The following is a 26,161-nucleotide window of genomic DNA, read 5'->3' on the forward strand; positions in this document are numbered from 1 at the left end:
GCACCACAGTAGATAGTGGAGTAGTTGTGGGGAAAGATGCTGTTAAGTCTACATATTAAGTCAGGAACCAAAAGGTTGAGCATGATGGGACTAATGATCTCACTTGTGTATATTGCAATGCAAGGAGATGAGGCAGGAAAGGCAGATGAGCTTTGGGCATGGATCAGCACATCAAATTACAACACAGTAGTTATTAGTGAGACTTGGTTGTAGGAGGGGCAGGACTGGCAGCTCAATGTCGCAGGGTTCTTATGTTTTACATATGATAGAGTGGGAGAAGTGTGGGATTACTACTCAGGGGAAAAAGTCATGGCAGTGCTCAGGCATGACACACTGGAGAGCTTGTCTACTAAGGCTATATGGGTGCAACTGAAGAATAAGAAAAGGATGACATATTTATAGATTATTCAACAGTCCATGGGATTTAGAGGAGCAAATTTACAGAGGGACTGCAGACTGCTGCAAGAAAGATACTGTTGAGATAGTGGGTGATTTTTACTTCCACATATTGACTTACACTCCCATACTGTAAAAGGGCTCAATGGGATAGAGTTTGACAAATGTGTTCATGAAAGTTTCTTTAATCTATACACAGAGGTCCCAACTAGTCTGTGATACTGGATCTCCTATTGGGGAGTCAGACAAGACAGGTGACAGAGTTGCATATAGTGATCACAATGTCATTAGTTTCAAGATAATTATGAAGGATACATCTGGTCCTTGGATTGAGATTCTAAATATGAGAAAGGCTAATTTTAATAGTACCAGAAAGGATCTGGCAAGTGTCGACTGGGACTGGTTATTTTCTAGCAAAGGTGTACTTGACAAGAACAAGGCCTTCAAAAGTGAACTTTTAAGAGCACTGAGTTTGTATATTCCAATCAGTATAAAAGGCAAAGATAATAAGAAAATGAGGATGCAGAGCAGGTTTAAGCAGGAAGGTGCAAATGAGGTACTTGAGTACTATAAGAAATGCAAGGGAACACTTAAGAAAATTCGAAGGGCTAAAAGAAGGCATGAGGTTGCTAAAGCAGACAAGGTGAAGGAGAATCTTCTACAGGTATATTAAGAGCCAAAGGATAGCAAGAGACAAAATTGGTCCTCTGGAAGATCAGAGTGGTCATTTACGCATCAAACCGTATAGGAGATGGTGGAGATCTTAAATGGATTTTTTGCATCCATATTTACTCAGAAAACGGACAGAGAGTCTATAGAAGTGAAGCAAAGCAGCAGTGAGGTCATGGACTGTATGCAGATTACAGAGGTGGTGGTGTTTGCTATCTTGAGGAAAATTAGGGTGGATAAATCCCCAGGAGCCAACAAGGTATTCCCTCAGATCCAGTGGGAGGCTAGCACAAAAATTGCAGGGGCCCTAGCAGAAATGTTTAAAACATCACATACAAAATGCTGGAAGAACTCAACAGGCCAGGCAGCATCTATGGAAAAGCAGTAGTCATCATTTCAGGCGGGGACCCTTTGGCAGGCTTTTTCCACTGAGGTTGGGTGATTCTAGACCTAGAGGTCATGGGTTAAAGGTAAAAAGTGAAATGTTTAAGGGGAACATGAGAGGAAGTTTCTTCACTCAGAGTGTGGAACGAGCTGCCAGCAGAAATGGTGGATGTGGGCTCAATTTCAATATTTAGGAGAAATTTGGATAGGTACATGGATGGGAGGGGTATGGATGGGAGGGGTATGGAGGGATATGGTCCAGGCCCAGGCCTGTTTCTGTCTGTCGTGTTTTATGATGATAACTAAATAAACCATTCTATTTTTTTACATATAGAAACTAACAATGTCAAATTTAAATATTCCTAAGAGGAAAACCTTGTCACACGAAGAACAGGAAACCAATACAAAAATTAAGATTTCTCATTCAAATTCTGTATTTTAGCCACTGCAGCACAATTTTAATATTTACTTTAACAACAAATAATTCAAGCTGCAATCTGGGGTTGAGTTTTAATGCTAAGTAGAGATAACCACCCCTTGTTTTGGTTAACGCTGATTTTACATTATACACTTAATCAGTTCTTCCCTGGCAAATAATCTTCTCGTGCAGATCAAGATGAAAATGCCTTCATTAACCTCAACAATGCCATCCTGAACCCAAATGAAAGAATCATGGTAAAGTGCCCAATGCTCCAAGTGCTATTTCTTTAGGATGCTTCTCTAAATTTTCCACTGTGCCATCCAGAACTTACAATCTCAACACACAAAATGGGCCAGTGCATAAGTGCAAGCCTTAAAGCTTTCAAAATTAATCATTACAGTCCAGTATATATGACAATGAGCTAATCTGAACCTGAATGGAATGAGGTAAAGACATCACAGGTTAATAGGATGCATTCCTAAAGCTGTGGCTCTTCCAGCAACCTAACTAAACTGGAACCACAGAAATTCACTATTTGGATTATTGTTAATAAAGGAAATGTAGCTGATAGGCAATTAATAAATTCAGATTTATCATATGTACATTGAAACATAATGAAATGTGTCATTTGCATTAACAGCCAGGCACAGCCTGCAAATGTGGCCACGTATTCCAGCACTAACAGAGCATGCCAACAATGATCAGTGAAATAACATACACAGCAAAACTAACCCCTTTCTCACAGTCATACTCACCAATGACAACACAAACAGGTCTCCAACCCCAGGCAGGCACTTGTCCTCCAGTCCTTGGGTCAGCCTCAGACATTGGGCCTCCAAACTCCAGTCTCTGGCCTGGACATGCAGACAACCTCCAGACAAATTGACCCATGGGCTTCGACCTTCATACCTCTACCTCGGGACTCGTTGATTTCGGTCTCTGACCTTCAGGCTTCTATCTCCAGACTTGCCAAGCTCTGTCTATTGACTTTCAGCTTTGCCCTCAGGACTTTGCCAGTCTCTGGGTATCAACCCCAGGTAAAACCCTTTCAGGCTTCAACTTCCAGACTCACATGAACCTCTAATCCTCAGCAACCTGAGAGTCACTGGCCCTCATGACTGCTACCTGTACAGACCTCTGAACTAGAGAATCAGTAGTATCCTCAGTGCCCGTTGACCTGACACCCAGGATCACCGACCTTCAACCAAGGAGTGCTTTGACCTGGACTTCAAACATCTGATCCTGCCCCGACCTCCAACTCTTGCTCATCCAAGTCCCTAAATCCTAACCTAACTCCCTGTGCTGCTCCAAAACCATCACAGCAAAACTAACAAAAAACTAATTCTGAGCCAAGACATCAACAGACATCAGAAATGCAGGAGCATGTAAGAACCTCTGTTGGAAATCTATTAAAATCAGAGTATACAATAAGAATTCAGAAAGTGGTGATAGAGGAAATATAAGGCTTGAAGCAGAGAAGTCGTATTCTGTTACAGCCTAAGTAAAGGAATCAGTTTTAAAACCTAATGGAACTTTTTCTTGGAGCAGGTCAACATCATTCTACAATTCTAGACCCTTCTTAAGAGTACTGTGCTCTTGTCTGGACAACGCATCATACAAATATTAATTTGTCTTTTTTTAACTGGACAAGGATATCAAGCATTACAGAACTAGATAGATACAGTCAAGATAAAAATCAGCTATCATATGGCAGGCTTAACTTCTGATGAACACTGGAAGGTTATGATATAGGAGGATGACATTTGCCTAACTTTAATTTGTCACACAGTGATCTAAATATCTATAAAACCCAATACTTATTATTTAGCATACTTTCAATGGAATTTGGATAAAAATATGGTAAATGGAATTTAGGTACATTTCTGGCATTATCCTTTGGAATGGCACAAAGTTCTTTGAGGTAAATGATCTACCTATGCCAATGGTACCTAATGTACAATGAAAGTTTTCCTTTCAAAGTTTCTTTCTCCAATTGAACGTGCTTGTAATTTTACTCCAGCAACCTCCTGAATTTCACCTTTTCCATCTATACCACTCCAGTCGAAATATACTCTTCTCTCACATCACAAAACAATGAAAATAGTGATTTATATTGATCAGAAGAATGAGGCAAAGAGGTTAAATATAACGATTATTTGTCTAAATGGCATACAACATGACAGCTACTTAGATTTGGTGTGCATAAGACTGAAGGAGGCAAGGAAGGCTGACAAAGCATTAGAAGAGCAAAGATCCTGAAGCCATGAATACGGTAGTGATGATGTTTTGACGAACCTTTATAAAACACTGATTTAGCCAATACTGAAGTACTCCATCCAGTTCCACTTACCATACCTAAGAAAGGCTGAGAAGTCACGGAGGGGTGCATGAAAACAGTAACGCCAAGATAGACATATTAAAGGCCAGAAAATGGGATTGTTTTATCTCTTTTGGGTAGACAGGATTAATAAGAAAAAGGGATATTAAAAAATAATTTATAGTTTCAAAACCATAGTTAGAAAGCTATGTCAACTAGTGAAAGATTTCAGGTGACTGATAAAAGAACAAAAGGCAACATGGAGCCTAACTTTAAACTGCAGGAAGTGCAAGGATTCTAGATGGTGGCAAAGGCAGATTATATTGTAGCATTCATTTGTGAATTCAATCTATACATGAAAGAAAAAATATTATACGGCTACAGCCATGAAAACAAGACTAGTTACGCTGCAGAGTCAGCAAAGATTCTTGGAGCTGAATGTCCTTCTGGTGTTGCGATAAACTTAGATATTCTTTTTGGGGGACTAATCAAAATAAAAATGTTTTCAAATGAGATTCAAAGATGCAATGAAAATCTAAGCCCTTCATTAAGTATTTCAGCACACCTATTACCCAATAAGAGAGTAAAGCTGGATACATATACTAAAATAAAACATTGCTGCTAAGTCTTTTTTCAAATATTTTAATTTATTCACTTTATTTGCTATTTAAATTAAAAATTTACTATTAATAATTGAAATGGTAAAAGCATATTTTGAATTTTATAAAATTATGCATTTGATCTAACTAATGTACCTTGGTCAACCCCACTCAAGGGCATGTTACTGTGGGAAGACTCTTCAACCTTATCTTCAAACTCATCATCTTCTTCTAGAGGCTCCTCTGCAAAGGCTCTGCTGTTGTAATCATCTCTTTTGTAAATAAACTGAGCAGCTACAATATTAAAATAAATGAAAAGTAAATAGTTCAACGATATAGCAGAAATAAATTTATGGTTTTTGTACAAATTATTATAATTGTTCTGGCTGTCATAGTTCAGAACAATTAGCAAGCCCAAAAAGTTACCAACTCCTATCTAGAGTTACTTAAAACCTTTGAAGAGGCAAGGAGAAAGCTTAATAGAAAGATACGTACATTCAAGAGTTCAAAGGACTGGAAGGGCTGAAATATAGCACAAACTGCAATGCCAAAAGCTTCAGCTAGTATAATAACCATCGCGTGTCAAAGAGAGATAGTTATTTTTATTCTTAAAACAACACTCACTGTACTTATTGGTGTAAATCTTGTCATTTAGTATTCAAGCTGTGCTGCAAGTACAGTTATCTGAGGAATTAGAATTACAACTAAATTGCAGCAACTAATATCCTTATGACATTATAGATAGAAGGTATTAACAGAGCAGGTGATAACTAGGTCGAGGACACCAGCCCAAAGAACTCATACAGGAACGAGCAAGAACCATAAACATGACCATCATTTCTTGGGCTAGATATTTCTCAAATCAATGGACCATTCTTACTTATTTGTACAGTTGACAACATCTGTCGTTACTCTGTTGATGACCAAGAATAGAAAGAAAAGGCATTAAACAATAGAGTACATTTCAGCACACACAACATACTGGATGAACTCAGAGGGTCAGGCAGCATCCATGGAAATGAATAAACAGTTGATGTTCCAGCCCAAGAGCCTTCTTCAAGACTGGAAAGGAAAGGGGAAGATGCCAGAATAAAAAGGTGGGGAGTGGGAGGGGTAAGAAACAAGCTGGAAGGTAATAGGTGAAGATCAAGGGCTGGAGAAGAAAGAATCTGATAAGAAAGGAGAGTGAACCATAGGAGAAAGGGAAGTAGGAGGTGACCCAAGGGTAAGTAATAGGTAGATAAGAAAAAGTAAAAGGTCAGAGTGGGGAATGCGTGGGGGGGAGAGAGAGGGGGGAGAGGGAAAAATTACCTGAAGGAGAAATCAATAATCAATATTTATGCAATCAGGTTGGAGGGTACCAAGGCGAAGTACAAGGTGTTTTTCCTCCACCCTGAGCATGGCATCATCTTGGCACAAAAGGAGGCCATGGACTGACACGTCGGAATGGGAATGAAAATGTTTGGCCACCACTGAAGTCCCGCTAGTGGCGAATGGTGTGCAGGTGCTCAATGACGTGGTTCTCCAACTTACCATGGGTCACACCGATGTAGCAACGATGGGTCGCCACACTGGGAGCGCCGGCACAACAGACGATGCCAGCAGATTCACAGGTGAAGTGTTGCCTAATCTGGAAGGACTGATTGGAGCCCTAAATGGAGCTGAGTGAGGTGGTTTTTGGGCAGGTGTAGTATTTGAGCTGTTTGCAAGGCTAAGTACTGGGTGAGAAATTAGTGGGTAGGGATGAATGGACAGGGGAATCATGAAAGGAACAACCTCTATGGAAAGTGGGGCAGGGGGAGGGAGGAGGTAAAGATATGTTTAGTGATAGGATCCCTTTGGAGATGAAAGTTGCGGATGATAATGTGTTAGATGCAGAGGCTGATGGGGTGGTAGATAAGGATGAGTGGGACTCTATCACTATTAAGGCAGCGGGAAGATGGGGTAAATGTGGATGTACAGGAAATGGAGGAGATGTGGGTGAGGAAAGCATCGATATTACAGGAAGGGAATCCCCGTTCTCTGATGTCCTGGAACAGAAAGCCACATCCTGGGAACAATTGCAGCGGAAGCAAGGAAACTGAGAAAAGGGAATCACATTTTAACAGGAGATAGGGTGGGAAGAAGTATAGTTGAGGTAACTGTGGAAATCAGTAGGTTTTATAAAAGATGGTGGTTGACAGTTTGTCTCCAGAAGTAGATGACATTTGTCCTGTCTCAGTGAACAGATCACATTTGGACAGTTTGGGTGGCATGGTAGTGTAGCACTATTATAGCCCCAGTGACCCAGATTCAATTGTGTAGCAGTATGCAAGGAGTTCATATGTTCTTCCCATAACTGTGTAGGTTTCCTCAGGGTGCTCTGATTTCCTCCCATATTCTAAAGGCACATCGGTTAGTAAAGTAATTGGTCACATGGGTGTAATTGAGCTGTGCAGACTCATTGGGGTGGAAGGCTCTCTTACCCTGCTGCACCTTTAAATAAAAACAAATATACACAATTAATTCTATTGAGGATTCTACTGAGGGACAATGCTATTGCTAGACTCTGTGAATGCACATCACAAGGAGCATACATGGAACTTTCAAGTAATCCATCAAGCTGGGGAGGTGTCACAAAAAAATATAGAGATGTATTATCTAAGGACTACTGCCGATGTTTCAATTTCAACTTTTGTATTCAGGCGATTAGCTCTTTCATTACTGTCAATGGGATGTTTTTGGAACTTTGTCTTTCTGTTTGTAGGGAGAAAGATAATTGACTGATAAAACAGTTTCTTTCCCCAAAGATGCAGACTGATTTGGTGAGTATCCCAACATTTTCTGTTCTGATAGTTGAAGCAGCTAATTCTTGTCAAGGGAATCAATTAGCTCAAACCGTATCATCTTCCCTTTACTTTGTTTAGCATGCAGTCCTGTGCTGTACCTCCACCAAGCTGACACTTCATTTTTAGATACATTTGGTGCTGCTCCAGATTTGGACTTCTATAGTCCTCATTAAAACCAAGCTGGTCTCCTGTCTTTACAGGAGATGGGGAGATGTGCTAGGCTGGAAACTCACTATCAGATTTAACAAGTGCCAAGATGATATTTACTATCCTCACAATGAATTGAGGTCCATTCAGTAGAGGAAACAGGAGTTAAACTCATGAGCTTCTCAGGATGTTCACTGATGATTGCATACTGCACATTGTTCAAATCTATGTGCAATTAATTCTTCAGAGAATGAAATAGACCATACCTGTGGACAGTAAGCTCCAGGCAAGTTGTGCTCGAGCATTACAAGTGCCAGCCAATGAACATCTTCAAAAACACATACTCTCCTATCCTTGACATTACATGGGGTAACCATCTACAGGTATCAACATCCAAGGTTCCAAACTGTCAGAAGCCTCACCTCCAAACTTCTTGTGGTTAGTGAGGTTATTTTTCAGATTCCAGGTCATTGAATTATTTGACACAAAATCCCCACATGCTATGTCAATTGTGCTAACCTAACTATACAACTGAGCACTGCTAATTACGAGAGGAAAACAATACCATACCAGACATCCCAGATAATTTAATTAAACAAGTATAGTGCACAAAATGGCACTTTGACCTACCACTTCCATAGCAACCATCAAGTTCCAATCTATAATAACCTAATTTGCTTAAACTTGGTCCAGTGTCATCTATGCAACAGCTATTCAAGTATTTTTCTAGATGTTTCTTAAATGTTGTGGAAGTACGCCTCTACCACCCAATCAGGTAGTGCATCCCAGATTTCAACACCCTCTCAGTGATTCTTGGACTTGAACAGCAAGGTGGCTCTGTTCCTCAATACTCTAAGGACCCACCATTCATGATATACATCATCCCAAAGTGCTATACCATGCACATATCAGAATTATATTCCATCAGTCATTCTGCCCATCATATCAACTGATCAATGTCATCTTAGGCTTATTACTATTCTCAACTATCCATAATAAAACTTTTGGTGTTTATCACAAATAGCAAAGGTTCCAGCACCAATCTATGTGGTAGACTACTAACTACATTCTTCCAATCACAAAATCAACCTGCAGTCATCACCTTCTGCCTACCATCAAGACAATTTTGGATCCAATTTGCTAATTTCTCTGGATCCTATGGGCTTTAACCTTTCGAACCATTTTTCCATGTGTCAGCTTGATGCAAGCTGTTCAGTTTATGTAGTAAACATAACATGGACTTCCTGTTCAAACACTTTGAAAAAATTGATCAGATGGGATCTTCCACCTGACAAAACAGTGTTAACTATTCATGATGAATCCCTGCATATTAACCTTATCCCCTAGAATGTTTACTAATAATTTCCCAATTAATGGCATTATACTCACAGGCCTGCATTTACTTGGCTTATTCCTGCTTACATTTAATAGCACCCAGTCATGTGGCACCTTGCCTGATTTCAGAAAAGATACAAAAGCTTGTTTTAATTTTTTCATAAAGAGCCAGGAAACCGGGTCCAGTAAATTTAAAGGGGGCAGAAGTAACAGAGCCCCAACTGAACCAGAGGTCAGTCAGGTTTTCAAAGAGATAATTGATCATCCAAATTTCTTGAAACGCTCCTCCATTAAAGAAAGGTGAGAGAGGGAAAGTAGGGATGTGTAAATATGCTAGTATAAAATCAAAAGTTATTGAAGTCATAGTATCATAGAGTCACACTCTTTAATCATTTTCTTCCTTCTCCGGCAATTTTGAGACTGAAAATGCTTTGCTTCAAATTTTCACTCTTGTCAGTTCTGAAGTGACTGGTGAGTTCAATGTCAAAACTGCAGATTCTTCCAGATGGAACAAAGAATGCAAGAAGATGTGGTTAAGACGGTGGTGTGTTCTGCGGCTTACAATGGCTTCTGTGTGCTGAATGTATTCAGCATTAATACTCCTTTACTTTGGACAGACCTCATGGGACTAGTACTTATGAATACAATGGTCAGCAAGGCCATATTGGGCCTGTTTTTGTGTTATGCAACTCTGTGTCAAGAATTCCCAAAAGTCAGTGAGGATATTGCACTCTCAAGGCTTTCAAGGCATCTATGAATCTTTTCAAGCTCTGTCAGAGCTCAAAATATGGTGTTTGCTTCTGGAATCTGAGATCAGAAATACAAGGCTACAGAGCACAAGAAAGAAGGGGCTTTTTTAACAAATACATTTTAAATCATTAGGATAACCGAGCTAACATTAGTAACCTCCCGAGACCAATGCTTCCAGTGTGGAATCCCTAATTGTATACAATTATCTCCATTAGTAGTTTATAATTTAGGATTAGGATACAGATTTGAGTTAACTTAAAGTTAATAAAATGGAAGCAACACACACAAAATGCTGGTGGAACGCAGCAGGCCAGGCAGCATCTATAGGAAGAAGCGCTGTCGACATTTCAGGCCGAGACCCTTCATCAGGACTAACTGAAAGGAAAGATAGTAAGAGATTTGACAAAGTCTCGGCCCGAAACGTCGACTGCGCTTCTTCCTATAGATGCTCCCTGGCCTGCTGCATTCCACCAGCATTTTGTGTGTGTTGCTTGAATTTCCAGCATCTGCAGATTTCCTCGTGTTTGCCTAATAAAATGGAAAATGCATTACTGATCTTGTTAGTAAATTGACTACACAACAAAGGACAAAATAGAGAAATACAGTACTGTTCAAAAGTCTTACATACATGTAAAAAAATTCTATAAAGCAATGATGCTTTCAAAAATAATGAGAGAATTCTAAATATCAAAAAAATCACTATAAAGAACAGTAAACAGTAAAAAGAACTACAGCAAATCAGTTTTGGCATGAACAACCTTTGCCTTTCAAATTATATCAATTCTTTTGTATAGTGTTGAGCAGTTTTGTAAGAAAAATCAGCTGATAAGTCATTCCAAACATCTTGGAAAATTTGCCACAGTTCGTCACAAGACTTTGGCAGTCTTGCTTGCTTGTCTTTCCAGGTAACCTCAGACAGCCTGGATCATGTTGAGATTAGGGCTGAGGTTATACCATCTGTTGCAGAACTCCTTGTTCTTTTTATTGCTGAAGATAGTTCTTTATGACTTGGGCCTGCGTGTGGGGTCATTGTCCTGTTGTACAATGAAATTGGGACCGATCAGATGCCTCTCTGATGGTACTGGGTGATGGATGAGAATCTGCTTGAAGATTCCAATAATTCTGAGCAGATCACCAAATCCACTTGCAGAAATGCAGCCCCAATCTGCAGGGAACCTCCACTGTGCTTCACTGTTGGCTTCAGATACTCATCCATGTAACACTCCCTAGCACTTCTAGACTTTTCTACTGCCTTCTGTGAGACAAAAAATCCAAATCGTCACTCACTGATCCAGAACACTTGCTGCACCTGAATTCTTGTGTTTTTTATGCGTAGGTGAGTCTCTTGGCTTTGTTTCCACCTTGGAGGAATGGCTTTATGGCAGCAACAATTCCATGAAGACCACTTCTGTCAAGAATTTTCTGGGTGTGTACTTGGGTTCCAGTAGTTTCTGAGAGTTCACAGCTGATAGAAGAGCTGGACTTCTTCCTATTTCAAAGGGACCATTAGTTTAATGGAGCTGCACTCAGCTTCTGTAGCTGACCACTGTGTTTTCAGGTCCTCAACCTTGCCAGTTTCTTTGTGCTTCTTCAGAAAAGCTTGTACAGCAATTCCTGTAACTCCTGTCTGCTGTAAAATTACTGCTTGGGAGAGACCCTGCTGACACAGGATGACCATCTTGTATCTTGTTGCTATGCTCATTCTTGCCATGGTGTAAGAATTAATGATTTGAAGATTAAACTTAGACATCTGTCAGACCTTCACCTTTTAGCTTGGTTGCCCTTCGCCCAATTTGATTCCACTACACCAACTTCTGGTTTGGTTAATCAGTTTAGTTCATTCAGCTCATTATGTCATTGATCATTAGCATCCCGTTTGTTATCTTTGTTTAATCAAGCTCTGGGCTATTTACCTACAAAGTAATCAAGTTTTTATTTGAAAAATAGTTTATTACTTGATATATTACTTTTTTTAATTAAATACAAAAAAATCTCGCATTTAATTTTTTAGAAAATGAATGTTCAAAAATCTAAAATTTGCTCGTTTCTACTGACACACTAGTGCAGAAAACAAAAAAAAACCTCCAACAAAATTTTCATAAAAACTCTAGGGTGCCCAAGACACCCTATAGGACAAGGATTCAAAATAACTATTTCCCAATTTTTGAATCACTTAGATGACAATTCAGTCTGCTTATAACACAATGTTAAGTAATATAATTTAATGTTTTTAAAACAAAGATACATCACAGATTAATAGAGAAAAAGACTTCAAAAAAGCCATTTTACATAGTCAAAAATATTACAGAATATTTAGTAATAACAAATGGAAGAACTTGCTTGCAAATTAACAAACAACCATGTGATTGACAGCAAGAAAACCTTTTGACAGCAATAAAGGTACAGTCAGCTGGGCAGAAAAGAGGAAAATAGAATTTAATGTGAACGAATGCAAAGTAAATCATTTAAGACTGCAACAAGTCATGCCATAACAGAGTAGTGCAGAAGAATAAAGGACCATGGGAGTTCGTGCCCATCGGTTATTAGATGTGCAAAGCAGATCAATAAGTTAGTTAAGAAAGGCACTTGCTATAAATAAAGGCTGATTTATACTTGTGCGTACGGGCTACGCTGCAGCCGACGCCATAATCAATTTTCACTTCTGTGCAGCTCTACGCTGTAGCGAGCGTGCGTTGGTGTGCGCCAAAACGCTAGTTGGAGGTGGGGTTTCTATGTCACTGTGTTGAGTTTCTTCGTGAGAGACATGGACGAGGAAATGCATTTCAAACATTTTTGCATGTCAGCAGGTAGATTTGACAATTTGGTTAAGCTATTTCACATCGGTCTACGCACAGCCTACAGACATGGCAGAGAAGAAGCAAACAGAAATGCGTAGGAGGAAATGTGATGCTACTTAGCGGACCAATCACAGTTGTTGCTGCCTGTGTCACTACAATGCAAGTGACTTTTCTGGAGAGGTGCACGTCACCCTATGGCGTAAGATATGCGTTGCCTACGGCCTTGATGCGACGCACAAGTATAAATCAGCCTTAACAAATACTAATTAGAAACAACTTAAATACCATGCACAATTTTTGAAATGCCATGACAGCAAAGATGTAATTATACCCAAAGGTGCAGAGAAGATTTACAAGCATATCGCTCGGGCTAGAAATATTATAGTTATCAAGAGAGATTTGACAAACACAGGTTTTCTTATTTAGAATAGTAAATAGCCAAAATGGAATAACTATCAAGGTTCATCAACGCCTATTAAGAGTGGTCAAGAACCAGGGAACATAGATATAAAAGCAATTTGTAAAATTAGAGGGAATGAAGCATTGTGTTTTTCCACCTATACAAACCAATTTACTGAAAAGGTCGTAGAGGTAGAAACCCATGCCACATTTAATAATTCTGGATGCAAAGAGCATGATTAGCTCAAACGCTAGTAAGTGCAATAATGCTGGGTTTTTTCCCATTAAGCATTTTTTAATATGTACAGACACAGCCAGTTGAATGATCTCACTGTGCAGTGCAATTTTTCCAATATTCTACAAGTCTAAGCTTCAGTCTAAGGAAATCTATATGAACAATTCACTGTCAAACATGGGCAAGTACAAAAAAATGCCTCACAGAATGTTGCTCTTCACATTCAAGGTACTGGATTGCAAAACTATAGATGTGCAAAACTTCAGTCAAGCCACACAAGAAATACTATGAGTATCTCTTAGAAAGGTTAAATTATCCTTAAAGTCAGGATTATCAGTGTGAAATGTGGACTTTCAGAATTAAACATTGAAGCAAAACTACAGAAAGTGGAGCCTTAATGCTGGAATTCAGAAAATTAACATGTGATCTGATTCAAAACTTCAAGAACCTAAATTGATTGGAACTAACACATTATTTCTGCCTGATAGAATATCTTAAAATCATCAATTAAATTGGAACCAGACAGCCAATAAAATTGGAACCAGACATTTCTTGATTAAAAAATGGCAACTGTTGCTGAGTCAAGTGATTCTATTTTTGTTAGGAAATTTTGTGGAAGGGTAGCTCAGGTTCCAAATTAATCATGTCCTTGCTGAACAGTGTAGACGACACAAAAATGACCTACTCTTTTTATATAATCTACCTCAAAAGAAATCTGAAGCATTGATAGATATCAGGAAGCATAACTTCCATCCAATCTTCTTAGTCTCTCTTTGCTATTCACTCATTTCAAACTTACACCCATTGCAGTTAAGTTGTTAGAAGTATTGGTATTCTCCGTTTATTTAAGATGCTCTGATAGTTCCAACTTACTTTGGAGTATACTTATTAGGGCATGTCTATCAATTAAAACTATTCTAATTTACATAATCACAAATAGGAACTTAAAATATTTGCTACTAAAGAATCTGACTCATTAGAATTAGTCAATTTACAATGCAAAGATAAGCGTAACATTAACAAACCTGTTGCAGGGGAAATACAGTAGTCATCTTCTACCGACTGGCCATAGACATCATCATCTTCAAAATCTAAAAATAAAACATTTTCAAAAATGTGAAAATTGGTCAATAAAATAAATAGTACTAGAAGGGGGTGAGTTCTCAATTTTTTTCTCTCATTTAAAAAGTTTATTTCACAGAACATGCCCATTAAGCCTATCAAAAAGATGTGACATGCCACTGATTTCCTTAGATATATATGAAAGTTTCCAAGTGTGCCTTCAAAAATTCTCATTAGAAATTGAGATGATTGCTAACCTAACAAAACCTTTAAGTAACGAATTAATCAAAGCCCTTCACTGCAGCAAACATTCATTAAGTGAATGCTCACTAAGCAAGGGAGAGCTAATTTTATAAGTTTGACAGATGAAATATTATTGAATGAAAATTAAATCCTCTACAGCAAAACTTCTGTACTTCCACAACAGAATTACATCATGGAATACAGCACATACTACACTTGTTGGTAGAATCTCAGGTGGTGACGAAAGGGCGTGCAGGAGTGAGATATGCCAACTACTGGAGTGGTGCCACAGCACCAACCTAGGACTCAACATCAGTAAGATGAAAGGGCTGATTGTGGACATCTGGAAGAGTAAGACAAAGGAACACATACCAATCATAGAGGGATCAGAAGTGGAGAGAGTGAGCAGTTTCAAATTCTTGTGTGTCAAGATCGCTGAAGATCTAACCTGATCTCAACATATCAATGCAGTTATAAAGAAGGCAAGACAGCGGCTATACTTCATTAGGAGTTTGTAGAGATTTGGTATGTCAACAAATACATTCAAAAACTCCTATAAGTGTACTGTGGAGAGCATTCTGACAGGCTGCATCACTGTCTGGTAAAGGGGGGGGGGGGGCTACAGCACAAGACCAAAAGAAGCTACAGAGAGTTGTAAATTTAGTCAGCTCCATCTTGAATATTAGTCTACAAAGTACCCAAGACATCTTCGAGGAGCAGTGTCTCAGAAAGGCAGCATCCATTATTAAGGACCTCCAGTACCCAGTGCATGCCCTTTTCTCACTGTTACCATCAGGTAGGAGGTACAGAAGCCTGAAGGCACACACTCAGCAGATCAGGAACAGTTTCTTCCCCTCTGCCACCTGCTTCCTAAATGGTCATTGAATCTTTGGACGCTACCTCACTTTCTTTAATATACAGTATTTCTGTTTTTTGCATGATTTTTAATCTATTCAATATACACATACTGTATAAAGTATATTGAATAAGATTTACTTATTTATGTATTATTATTACTTTTTTCTTCTATATTATGCATTACATTGAACTGCTGCTGCTAAGTTAAGAAATTTTAAGTCACATACCAGTGATAATAAACCTAATTCTGATTCTGACTTGAATGCATGTCAGGTTGTTCTTTGGAATTAGGAACTGTTGCTCGTTTTAAAATTCCAGGAAGTGAATGAAAATAAAAATAAGAGAATTGAATATGTTTTACTATATTAACCAATGCAAATCTAAATTATCTTGGCTTTTTTGAATTGACTTACAATCTGCAACAAAAAAAAAACTAAAAAAACAGTAAATTCTATCAGGATCAGACCACAACATCGTTAGTTATACAGCAAATACACCAAAATCAGAGAAAACAACCAATACATCAAAACCCTGGCTCAAATACATTGAAATAGCTAAAAGTGAAATACAATAACTTTATATTCAAGCCTCATAAAACTTACTCATGTGTCAAGTAGAATTATCACTATAACACATCCAACCAACTTTTATCTCAGATGATTAATTTGAGATAATTACCTTTCAACAGCATGCCTCATCAGCAAATCAAATGAAGAATTGCGGAAATGGCCAAGGCTTTGAATGACTATTTTGTGTTGGGCTTCACAGTGGAGGCACGTCTAACATGCCAAAGAGAGACGTTATAGATGTGATGGGGGAGGTGAGGACCCTGATACAAGAGCTATCACTAAAGGGGTAGCGCTGAGCAAACCTGTGAGCCTAAAGACAAACAAGTCCCCTAGGAAAGCATCCCAGGGTATTGAAAGAAATGGCAGAAGTTATAGTAGAGGCTTTGGTGATAATTTACCAAAATTCTCTGAACTCCAAACAGGTCCCAGCAGATTGGAAGAAAGTGAATGTCATGCCACTGTTCAAAAAAGGATATAGGCAAAAGGCAGGTAGCTATAGGCCAGTTTTTTTTAAACACCTGTAGTTGGGGAAAATGCTTAAAGCTATCATTAGAGAAGAAATAGCAAGGCATCTAGAAAGAAATGGATCCATCAGGCAGACACAGCATGGATTCAGCAAAGGAAGGTCCTGTTTGACAAACTTACTGGAGCTCTTTGAAGATATAACAAGCACAGTGGATAGAGGGAAACAGATGGACATTACTTACCTGGACCCCTACATTTTTATGTATATATTAGCAAATACATGTGTAAGAACAAAATGATAAAGTTCCAGTCTAACTCCTCAACATAATCTAGCTCATTATCAAAACATTATATTCCAAATAAGAAAATCAATTACAGTTTAAAACATATAAAGCACATTTTTTTTTAATTTCTTGTACTCTACCTCCACTTGTTTTCAGGATTTCCCTGTTCTCACCATCCACTTCATTTCAATATCCAAATCACTTTTACCTATGTTCAATCTCCTCCAATACTGTCATCAAATTAGTGGTGATATGGAATTGCTTGGCAAGCCAGTGTAAATTCAATGGCTTAAAATGGCCTTTGTCTGTGCTGCATGGAAATAATGCCTCAGAGCAGGTATGTACAAATAGCAGCACAATTATCACTACAATGTCTTTTTTGGTAAAATTATTAATTGATAAATATAATCCAGGACCAATTTAATGACAAGAGATAACTCCTTTATTATTTTTCAAGATGGGTTTTAATATCTCACTGAAAACCATATATTTATCTGTGCAGCCCTCCTTCAGTACTGAAATATCAAACTAGATGTTTCTGGTTCTGCATATCATGTTAAATTCAAAAGACCAAATAAAGAGGTCTCACATGACAACTATGACTAGCTTCCTTGCACCAATCGAAGGTCCAAAACAGGCAATAATAACTATAATAATTTTTGCTTAGGTATATATTTGAGGAAATAACAAGCAGGATAGACAAGCAAGAGGCAGTGGATGTCGCATGCTTGAATTTTCAGAAGGCTTTTGACAAGGTGCCACACAAGGCTGCTTAACAAAAGCTACTAACATGGATAAAAGATTGGGTGATGCAGGAGGCAAAAGAGTGGGAATAAAAGGAGCCTCTTCTGGTTAGCTACCCATTCGTGGTGTTCCACAGATGTCACTGCTGGGACCACTTTTTTCACATTATATGTCAATATTTGGATGACAGAATCGATGGCTTTGTGGCCAAGTTTACAAGCAATGCAAAGATAAGTAGAGGGGCAAGCAGAGAGTCTGCAGAAGGACTTAAGACAGATTGGAGAATGGGCAACAAAGTGGCAGATGGAATACAGTGTAGGGAAGTGTATGGTCATGCACATTGGTAGAAGGAATAAAAGAGCAGACTATTTATAAACAAGGAGAAAATTAAAAATTAGATGTGCAAAGGGACTTTGGAATCCTTGTGCAGAATCCTCTGAAGGTCAATTCGCAGGTTGAATAGGTGGTAAAGAAGGCAAATGCAATGTTAGCATTCACTTCAGGACGATTAGAATACAAGAGCAATAATGTAATGCTGAGGCTTTATAAGGCATTGGTCAGACCACCCATGGAGTATCATGAGCAGTGTTTGGCCCCTTATTGAAGAAAAAAAATGGTACTGGGATTGGAGACAGTCCAGAAGAGGTTCATGAAAATGATTTCAGAAATGGTTAGCATATGAAGAGCATTTGATGTTTCAGGGCCTGTATTCTCTGGAGTTCAGAAGAGTGAGGGCGGATCTCATTGAAACCTATTGAATTTGAAAGGCCTTGATGGCGTGGATGTGGAGTGAATGTTTCCTGTAATGGGGGAGTCTAGGACCACAGGGCACAGCCTCATTATAGGGGGATAGCCATTTAGAACAGAGATAAGGAGGAAATTCTTTAGCCAGAGGGTAGTGAATCTGTGGAATTCACAGACACAGACAGCTATGGAGGCCAAGACGTTGGGTATTTTTAAAGCAGAGGTTGATAGGTTCTTGATTAATTAGAGCTTCAGTGGTTACTGAGAGAAGGCAAAACAATGTGGTTAAGAGGGATAATAAATCAGCTATGAGGGAATGCCAAAGCAGATTTAATGGGCCAAATTGCCTAATTCTGCACGCTTTCGAAGGAAATATTTACGCTTTCTACATAAGGCGGACAATTATTCCTTTTTATTGGGCAGGACTCAAATTGCCTCATCTAATTCAACACAAGAACAATATTACCATAATAATCAACGGAACATACAGATCTGTATTCCTAGAGTTCAGAAGAACCTGAATCACATGACAGGGTAGAAATTGAGATTTTTCACTCAGGAGACATAGCTGCAGAGTTAAAGGGCCAGTTATTTAATATGTCCAGACTCAGAGGGTAGTGAATTTGAGCAATTCTCTACCCCCGAAGGTAATGGAGATCAATTGCATTGAAGATGTGACAGATCAAAAGAACTTGGAATTGAGGATTATGGGGAACTTTAAAAGGAATTGAAACCAGCGTAGATCAGTCATAGTTGTATTGTAAAACACACTTGTGACCTGATGGTTTTCTCCTGCTCGAGTTTTGCATTGTATAAAGATATTGTAATTTGTAAACAGTACAGATTATAGCAACATTTTCGTGAAAAAGATTCAATCAATGCTACTGTTTTATTCATATTGCACATTCTTAGCAAGTGCTCAGCTTGCCAGCTCTCCTTTAGCTGGCTCTACTCCATCAATATAAATTGACAGAAAGAGCAGTTAAGCATCCTAGGATATTAATTTTGTAGAAAAGCATCTGGAGATAAGTGTCGGCTAAGAAATGATACACCAATGCTACTAACAAACTGAGAGGTAGAATAAGCAAAGGCATTTTTGATCATTAGCTGATTTGTTTCAGAAAAACATATTGTATCTTGACTTGCCCAATTGGCTTTACTGAAATAGATATTGTAATTTGGCTATTTGCAATTTCAAGATTCAGAATTATTTTATTCAAAGCTTCAGATTTCGCTGAATGGAGACACTTGATGCAACAATAAGGGAAAATTGACAGGAGCATTTTGGATACTGAGCACGCACCAAGCAAGATTCTAAAAAATTTGTTTCATTCCTGTGAGGTAAAACCTAAGGCCGAGTATTTATATATGAAAGCTTGTTATATACAACAGTGTAAAATGAATGAAATGAAAATTCTGCTGTGAATGAAAATAAAACTGCAGATATTGTAAATGTGAAACAAAGAGAAACAGAAGATGCTAGAAAAACACAGTAAATAAGCCAGCATCTGTGGAAAAAGAAACAGTCAACATTTCAGGTCAGCAACCCTTCACCAGAAGGCTGAAAACTCTATAAACTTGCAACTAGCAATCTGTTGACCACATTTTGTTCTATGAACATCGGAATGAGGTCTAAAAGTTGTGTAGTTACAAGTTCATGAGAATTAAGAGGGTATGAGAGAGAGAAGGAAAATGTTTATTTAGCCCTTGGGGCAAGCTTAGCAAACAATAAACAATATCATTTTTGAAAATAGATATTTAGCAAGATGCAGAGGAAATGGATCTCAGGCTGACATCTGAAGCAAAGAAAACCTATTAGTTTTTTTAACCCCTCTTGACCTGTAGGATTGCTGCCAAAGGATTGGAGAACAACCAGCTTGGAGAAATAAACAAAAGGGAATAAACCAAATAAGTGCAGGCCAGATAGTTTAGGGTAGGAAAATTGACACAGTAGGCTCTCCATAAATTGGAAATCTTGAACAACACGTACAAAATGCAGGAGGGATTCAGCAAGTCAAGACACCATTTAAGGAGGGGAATAAACTGTCAACATATGGGACCGAGCCCCTTCAACAGGACTGGAAAGGGACAGAAGCCGAAATAAATAAGGTGGAGGAAGGGAAGGAGTACAAGCTAGCAGGTAATAGATAAGACTACGTGGGAGGCGGCAGTGGAAGGGTTAGGAGAGGGGGCATGAGATTAGAAATTGGGAGGGGATAGGTTGAAGAGCCAAAGGGCTTAAGAAGGAAGCTAACAAGAGAGAACACTAGACCACAGAAGAAAGAGGAGGAGGGGGGAGGTAATGGGCAGCTAAAGAGAAGGGCTGAGAAGATAACCAGAAGCATAGAGAAATTGATATTCATGCCATCAGGTTGGAGGCTATCCAGATGGAACAGGTTCTGCTCCTACAACCTGTGTTTGGCCTCATCATGGGAGTAGAGGCAGCCACAGACAGACGTGTCAGAATGGGAAGTAAAATTGAAATGCATAGCCAAGAGATCCTGACTTTTAAAAGTATACTGTTTATTATCTTCCGAGATGCTGCCTGACTTGCTGAGTTTCACCAAATCAGGCAGCATCTCAAATCTTTCCTACCAAATGCAATAAGGATATACAACATTTCATCTCTGTGCGACAGGAGAGCACACATTTTATTTCATACATTATTATTGCACATTGGTACATTACTAGATATATCATTTTGTATATTATTATTCTGTACTTTATTATTAGTTTAAGTCTGCACACCAAGTATGTTTTTAAATGTTGCTGCCGTAATGAAAGAATTTCCCACTCGGGATCAATAAAATGTTTATTATGATACATATTGCTTAGGAAATTATAATACATTTTATATGTATTGCTTGGGAAAATCAAGCAATACATATTATTTCTTTAAAAAGGCACTAACAGATTCATTATGACAAGACTGCTTCTGTGATCTATTCATTCTATGAATGGCGATAGCAAAGAGAATCAGAATCAGGTTTATCATCACCAGCATGTGAAGTGAAATCTGTTAACTTAGCAGCAGCAGTTCAATGCAATACATAATACAAAAAGGAAAAAAAAATAATAATAAAATAAGAAAATCAATTACAGCATACATATATCAAATAGATTTTTAAAAAGCAAACAACAGAAATAGTGTATATTTTAAAAAATGAGGTAGTGTCCAAGGGTTCAATGTCCATTTAGGAATCAAATGGCAGAGGGGAAGAAACTGTTCCTGAATCACTGAGTGTGTGCCTTCAGGGTGCTGTACCTCCTGCCTGATGGTAACAGAGAGAAAAGGGCATGCTGGAGGTACTTAATAATGGACGCTGCTTTTCGGAGACACTGCTCCCTAAAGGTGTCCTGGGTACTTTGTAGGTGAGTACCCAAGATGGAGCTAACTAGATTTACAACCTTCTGCAGCTTCTTTCGATTCTGTGCAGTAGCCCCTCCATACCAGAAAGTGATGCAGCCTGTCAGAATACTCTTCACAGTACATCTATAGAAGTTTTTGAGTGTATTTGTTACAATGCCAAATCTCTTCAAACTCCTAATAAAGTATAACCGCTGTCTTGCCTTCTTTATAACTACATTGATATATGGGAGCCAGGTTAGATCCTCAGAGATCTTGACACCCAGGAACTTGAAACTGCTCACTCTCTCCACTTCTGATCCCTCTATGAGGATTGGTATGTGTTTCTTCATCTTACCCTTCCTGAAGTCCACAATCAGTTCTTTCGCCTTACTGACGTTGAGTGCCAAGTTGTTGCTGCTGCACCACTCTACTAGTTGGCATATCTCACTCCTGTACGCCCTCTCATCACCACCTGAGATTCTACCAACAATGGTTGTATCATCAGCAAATTTATCGATGGTATTTGGGCTATGCCTAGCCACAAAGTCATATGTATGTAGAGCAGTGGGCTAAACACACACCCTTGAGGTGCATCAACGTTGATTGTCAGCAAGGAGGAGATGTTATCACCTATCCGCACAGATCATGGTCTTCAGGTTAGGAAGTCGAGGATCCAATTGCAGAGGGAGGTACAGAGGCCCAGGTTCTGCAACTTCTCAATCAGGATTGTGGGAATGATGGTATTAAATGCTGAACTACAGTCGATGAACAGCAATTTGCCATAGGTGTTTGTGCTGTCCAGGTGCTCTAAAACCGTGTGGAGAGCCATTGAGATTGCGTCTGCCGTTGACCTGTTGTGGCAATAGGCAAATTGTAATGGGTCCAGGTCCTTATTGAGGCAGGAGTTCAGTCTAGTCATAACCAACCTCTCAAAGCATTTCATCACTGTAGATGTGAGTGCTACCAGGCGATAGTCCTTTAGGCAGCTCGCATTATTCTCTTAGACACTGCTATAATTGTTGCCTTTGATGCCACGGAGGCCACGAGAAAAATTACGATTTACAGAATGCAAGAGATATGAAATGAAGGAAAATGCTGGGAAAGCCCTGCAGGACATCTAACATATGGACATATGCTAAAATGTGCATTAGAAATGGAAAGTGACTGCAAAGTAAAATAAAACATCCTGATTTAAGTCAAACTGCATCCACGAAAAGAGAACGGACCCAGTGATCACACTCACCATGAAGTCTGACTCAAAATGCCAATCCAGCACTCCATCCCAAAATTGCTGTACAACCCTCCAAATCACTAGCATTGTCTGTTCTTCCACTAGAATGGGCCAGTTCCAACACGAGTGAGAAAGAATGGTAATCTGCAATAGCTGAATGTGTTGAGCCTTGACAATTATTCTATACCTATGCATCAGATCCGTTGTTGATCTTCATGCTTATGTTTTGCTTTGTTGGAGCAAAACTGGAACCTGAAGTTAGTGGTCAGAGTGGGAGTGGAATGAAGATTTAAAATGACAATTGGAAGCCAAGGTATTCTTCTCCCATTCTGTCTTCTGTTAAGGTATCTTTACACCTCCTCACATCCTACTCCTTTTAAAGACTTCATTTCATTTCCCTGATAAAGGATCTTAGCCAGAAATGTCAACTCTTTGTTCTTTCCATTGATGCTGCCTGACTTCATGAGTTCCTCCAGCATTTTTTGTGCGTTACTCTGGATTTCCACCATCTGTAGAATCTCCTATACTTATTATTTTATTTTCTCAGTTTCTCCAGCTCCATCATATCTAATCTAACACAACACTTTCTACACAAGTGTTTCTCTCCACTAAATGACAGAGCATTCATCATTTAATTCCCACACTTCTGCTCGCGCCCTCTCTCTTCCCACCTTTCACTCCAGCAGCTTCCATATTCAACAAACATTATCTATAATGCTCAGGACTTCTATGACATTCCACCATCAGTCACAACTACTTCTCCCCTTTCAGAAATCCAAAGAAGCCATTCTTGCCTAAATCCTGATTTAAGCTTCCACCAATACTCTTCTCATGGTGCACTCTCATATGACTGTGATAAAGCAGTTTGCAAGTGATCGAATATGGGCACATATTTGATAATGCAGAAAAAAGCTTAGAATCGAAGATACAAATGGTACAGTTAGTTGGGAAGAAAAGCAATACATGGAATTTAATCTGAAGATGAGAAATAATGCATTTGAGATGCAACAAGGTAATGGAACGAGCAATAAATAATGGCAGCACAATAACATTATCAGTTTGTGCAACACTTTACAGTGCCAGCTTTAAGATCGGTCTTTGATTCCTGCCGCTATGTGTAAAGAACTTGTATGTTATCTCATGAACGCATGGGCGTTTTCTGGGTGCTACAGTTCCAAAATGATGTACAGTTAAGGTTAGTGTGTTATGTGTTATTATGTTGGCACCAGAAGCATGGCAACATTTGCAGGCAGTCCCGAACAAACCTCACTAATTTGATGCAACTGACAATTTCACTGTATGTTTTGATGTATATATGACAAATAAAGCTAATATGTATATTTTATGTTTAAGTAGCAAGACACCAAGTGGTATGGAAGAACAGTGACAGCTTGTGATGTACATACATGTCAACAGAAGTAGCAGGACCATAACACACAGGAGCAAAATTAGACCATTCAGCCCATCGAGTCTGCTCAGATCCCACTCAACCCCATACACCAGCCTTCTCGCCATATCTTTTGATGCCCTGACCAATCAAGAAACAATCAACTATCGCCTTAAATATACCCACGGACTTGGCCTCCACACCTGTGTGTGGCAGAGCATTCTACAGATTCACTACACTCTGGCTAACAAAAATTCCTCCTTCCTTCTATTCTAAAAGGTCACCCCTCAGTTTTGAGGCTGTGCCCTCTAGCTCTGGATACCCCCACCATAGCAAACATCCTCTCCGTATACACCCTAACTAGTTCTTTCAATATTTGGTAGTTTTCACTGAGATTCCCCCCCCCCCCCCATTCTTCTAAATTCCAGTCAACACAGGCCCAAAGCTACCAAAGACTCCTTAAATGCTAACCTCTTCATTCCTGGAATCATCCTTGCGAACCTCCTCTGGACTCTCCAATGACAACACATCCTGAGATATAGGACCCAAAACTGTTGACAATACTCTAAGTTCAACCTGACTAGTGTCTTATAAAGGCTCACAATTATCTCCTTGCTTTTATGTTCTATTCCCTTTGAAATAAATACCAACATTGCATTTGCCTTTTTTAACCACAGACTCAACTTGTAAATTAACCTTCTGAAAGTCTTGCACAAGGACTCCCAAGTCCCTCTGCACCTCTGATGTTTAACCTTCTCCCCAATTAGACAATAGACTGCACTATTGCTCCTTTCACCAAAATAAATTTTCATACATGTCCCAACATTGTATTTCATCTGCCATTTTTTGCCCATTCTTCCAATTTGTCAAGTCCTGCTACAATCGCAATGCTTCCTCAGCACTACCTATCCCTCTGTCTTCGTATCATCTGCCAACCTTGCCACAAAGCCATCAATTCCATTATTCACATAATTAACAGTGTGAAAAGTAGCAGTCCCTATACTGACCCGAAGAACACCACTAATCACCAGCAGCCAAACAGAAAAGTCCCCTTTTATTCCCACTTCTTGTCTCCTGCCTGTCAGCCATTCCACTATCCATGCCAGTATCTTTCCTGTAACAAGATTTTATCTTGTTAAGCTGCCTCATGTGAGGTACCTTATCAAAAGCCTTCTGAAAATCCAAGTAAATGGCATCCACTACCTCTCCCTTGACCACCCTGCTTGTTACTTCCATGGAGAACTCTTAACAGATTTGTCAAGCAAGATTTCCCTTCACAGAAACCACACTGTCTTTGACCTATTTTATCATTAGCCTCCAAGTACCCCAAAACCTCATCCTTAATAACAGACTCCAACCACTTAAGGTCAGGCTAACTGGCCTATAATTTCCTTTCTTTTGCCTTCCTTCCTTCTTAAATAGTGGAGTGACATTTCCAGTCCTCCAGGAATATGTCAGAATCAAGAGATTCTTGAACCAACCAATGCATCCATTATCTCTTCAGCTATCTCTTTCAGGATTCTGGGATGTAGTCCATCTAGTCCAGATGACTTATCCACTTTAAGACCTTTTTCCTTTGTAACAGCAATGGCACTCACTGCTGCTCGTTGACACTCATGGTCATGGACCTCTGGCACACTGCTAGTGTCTTACACAATGAAGGCAAACAAAGTACAGATTAACTTCATCTGCCATTTCTTTGTCCCCCATTACTACTCCACCAGCATCATTTTTCAGTGGTCCAATACCAACTGTCACCTCCCTTTAACTCTGTATATAATTGAAAAACTTTTGGTATCCTGCTTTATATTATTGGTTAGTCTGCCCTCACATTTCATCTTTTCCCTTCTTATAGATTTTTCAGTTGCCTTTTGTTAGATTTTAAAAGCTTCCCAATCATCCAATTTCCCACTCACTTTTGCTACCTTATGTGCCCTTTCCTTGGCT

General features: G+C 39.1%; 1 protein-coding gene across 4 annotated transcripts in view; it reads right to left on the reverse strand.

Annotated features, from left to right (window-relative positions):
- hbs1l (HBS1-like translational GTPase) overlaps positions 1-26,161 on the reverse strand; it is a 157,085-nt gene that overhangs the window by 127,206 nt on the left and 3,718 nt on the right. For 3 of the 4 annotated variants that reach the window (XM_059982480.1, XM_059982484.1, XM_059982481.1), the window contains exons 2-3: positions 14,304-14,369; positions 4,943-5,080 (exon numbers count right to left, since the gene is read on the reverse strand). In XM_059982480.1, coding sequence (XP_059838463.1) covers positions 4,943-5,080; positions 14,304-14,369 — 204 coding nt within the window. The remainder of the gene's footprint in view (positions 1-4,942; positions 5,081-14,303; positions 14,370-26,161) is intronic. The other variant, XM_059982482.1, reaches the window with a different exon arrangement.

Source organism: Hypanus sabinus, chromosome 10 (assembly GCF_030144855.1).
Source record: "Hypanus sabinus isolate sHypSab1 chromosome 10, sHypSab1.hap1, whole genome shotgun sequence".
Classification (NCBI taxonomy): Eukaryota; Metazoa; Chordata; class Chondrichthyes; order Myliobatiformes; family Dasyatidae; genus Hypanus; species Hypanus sabinus.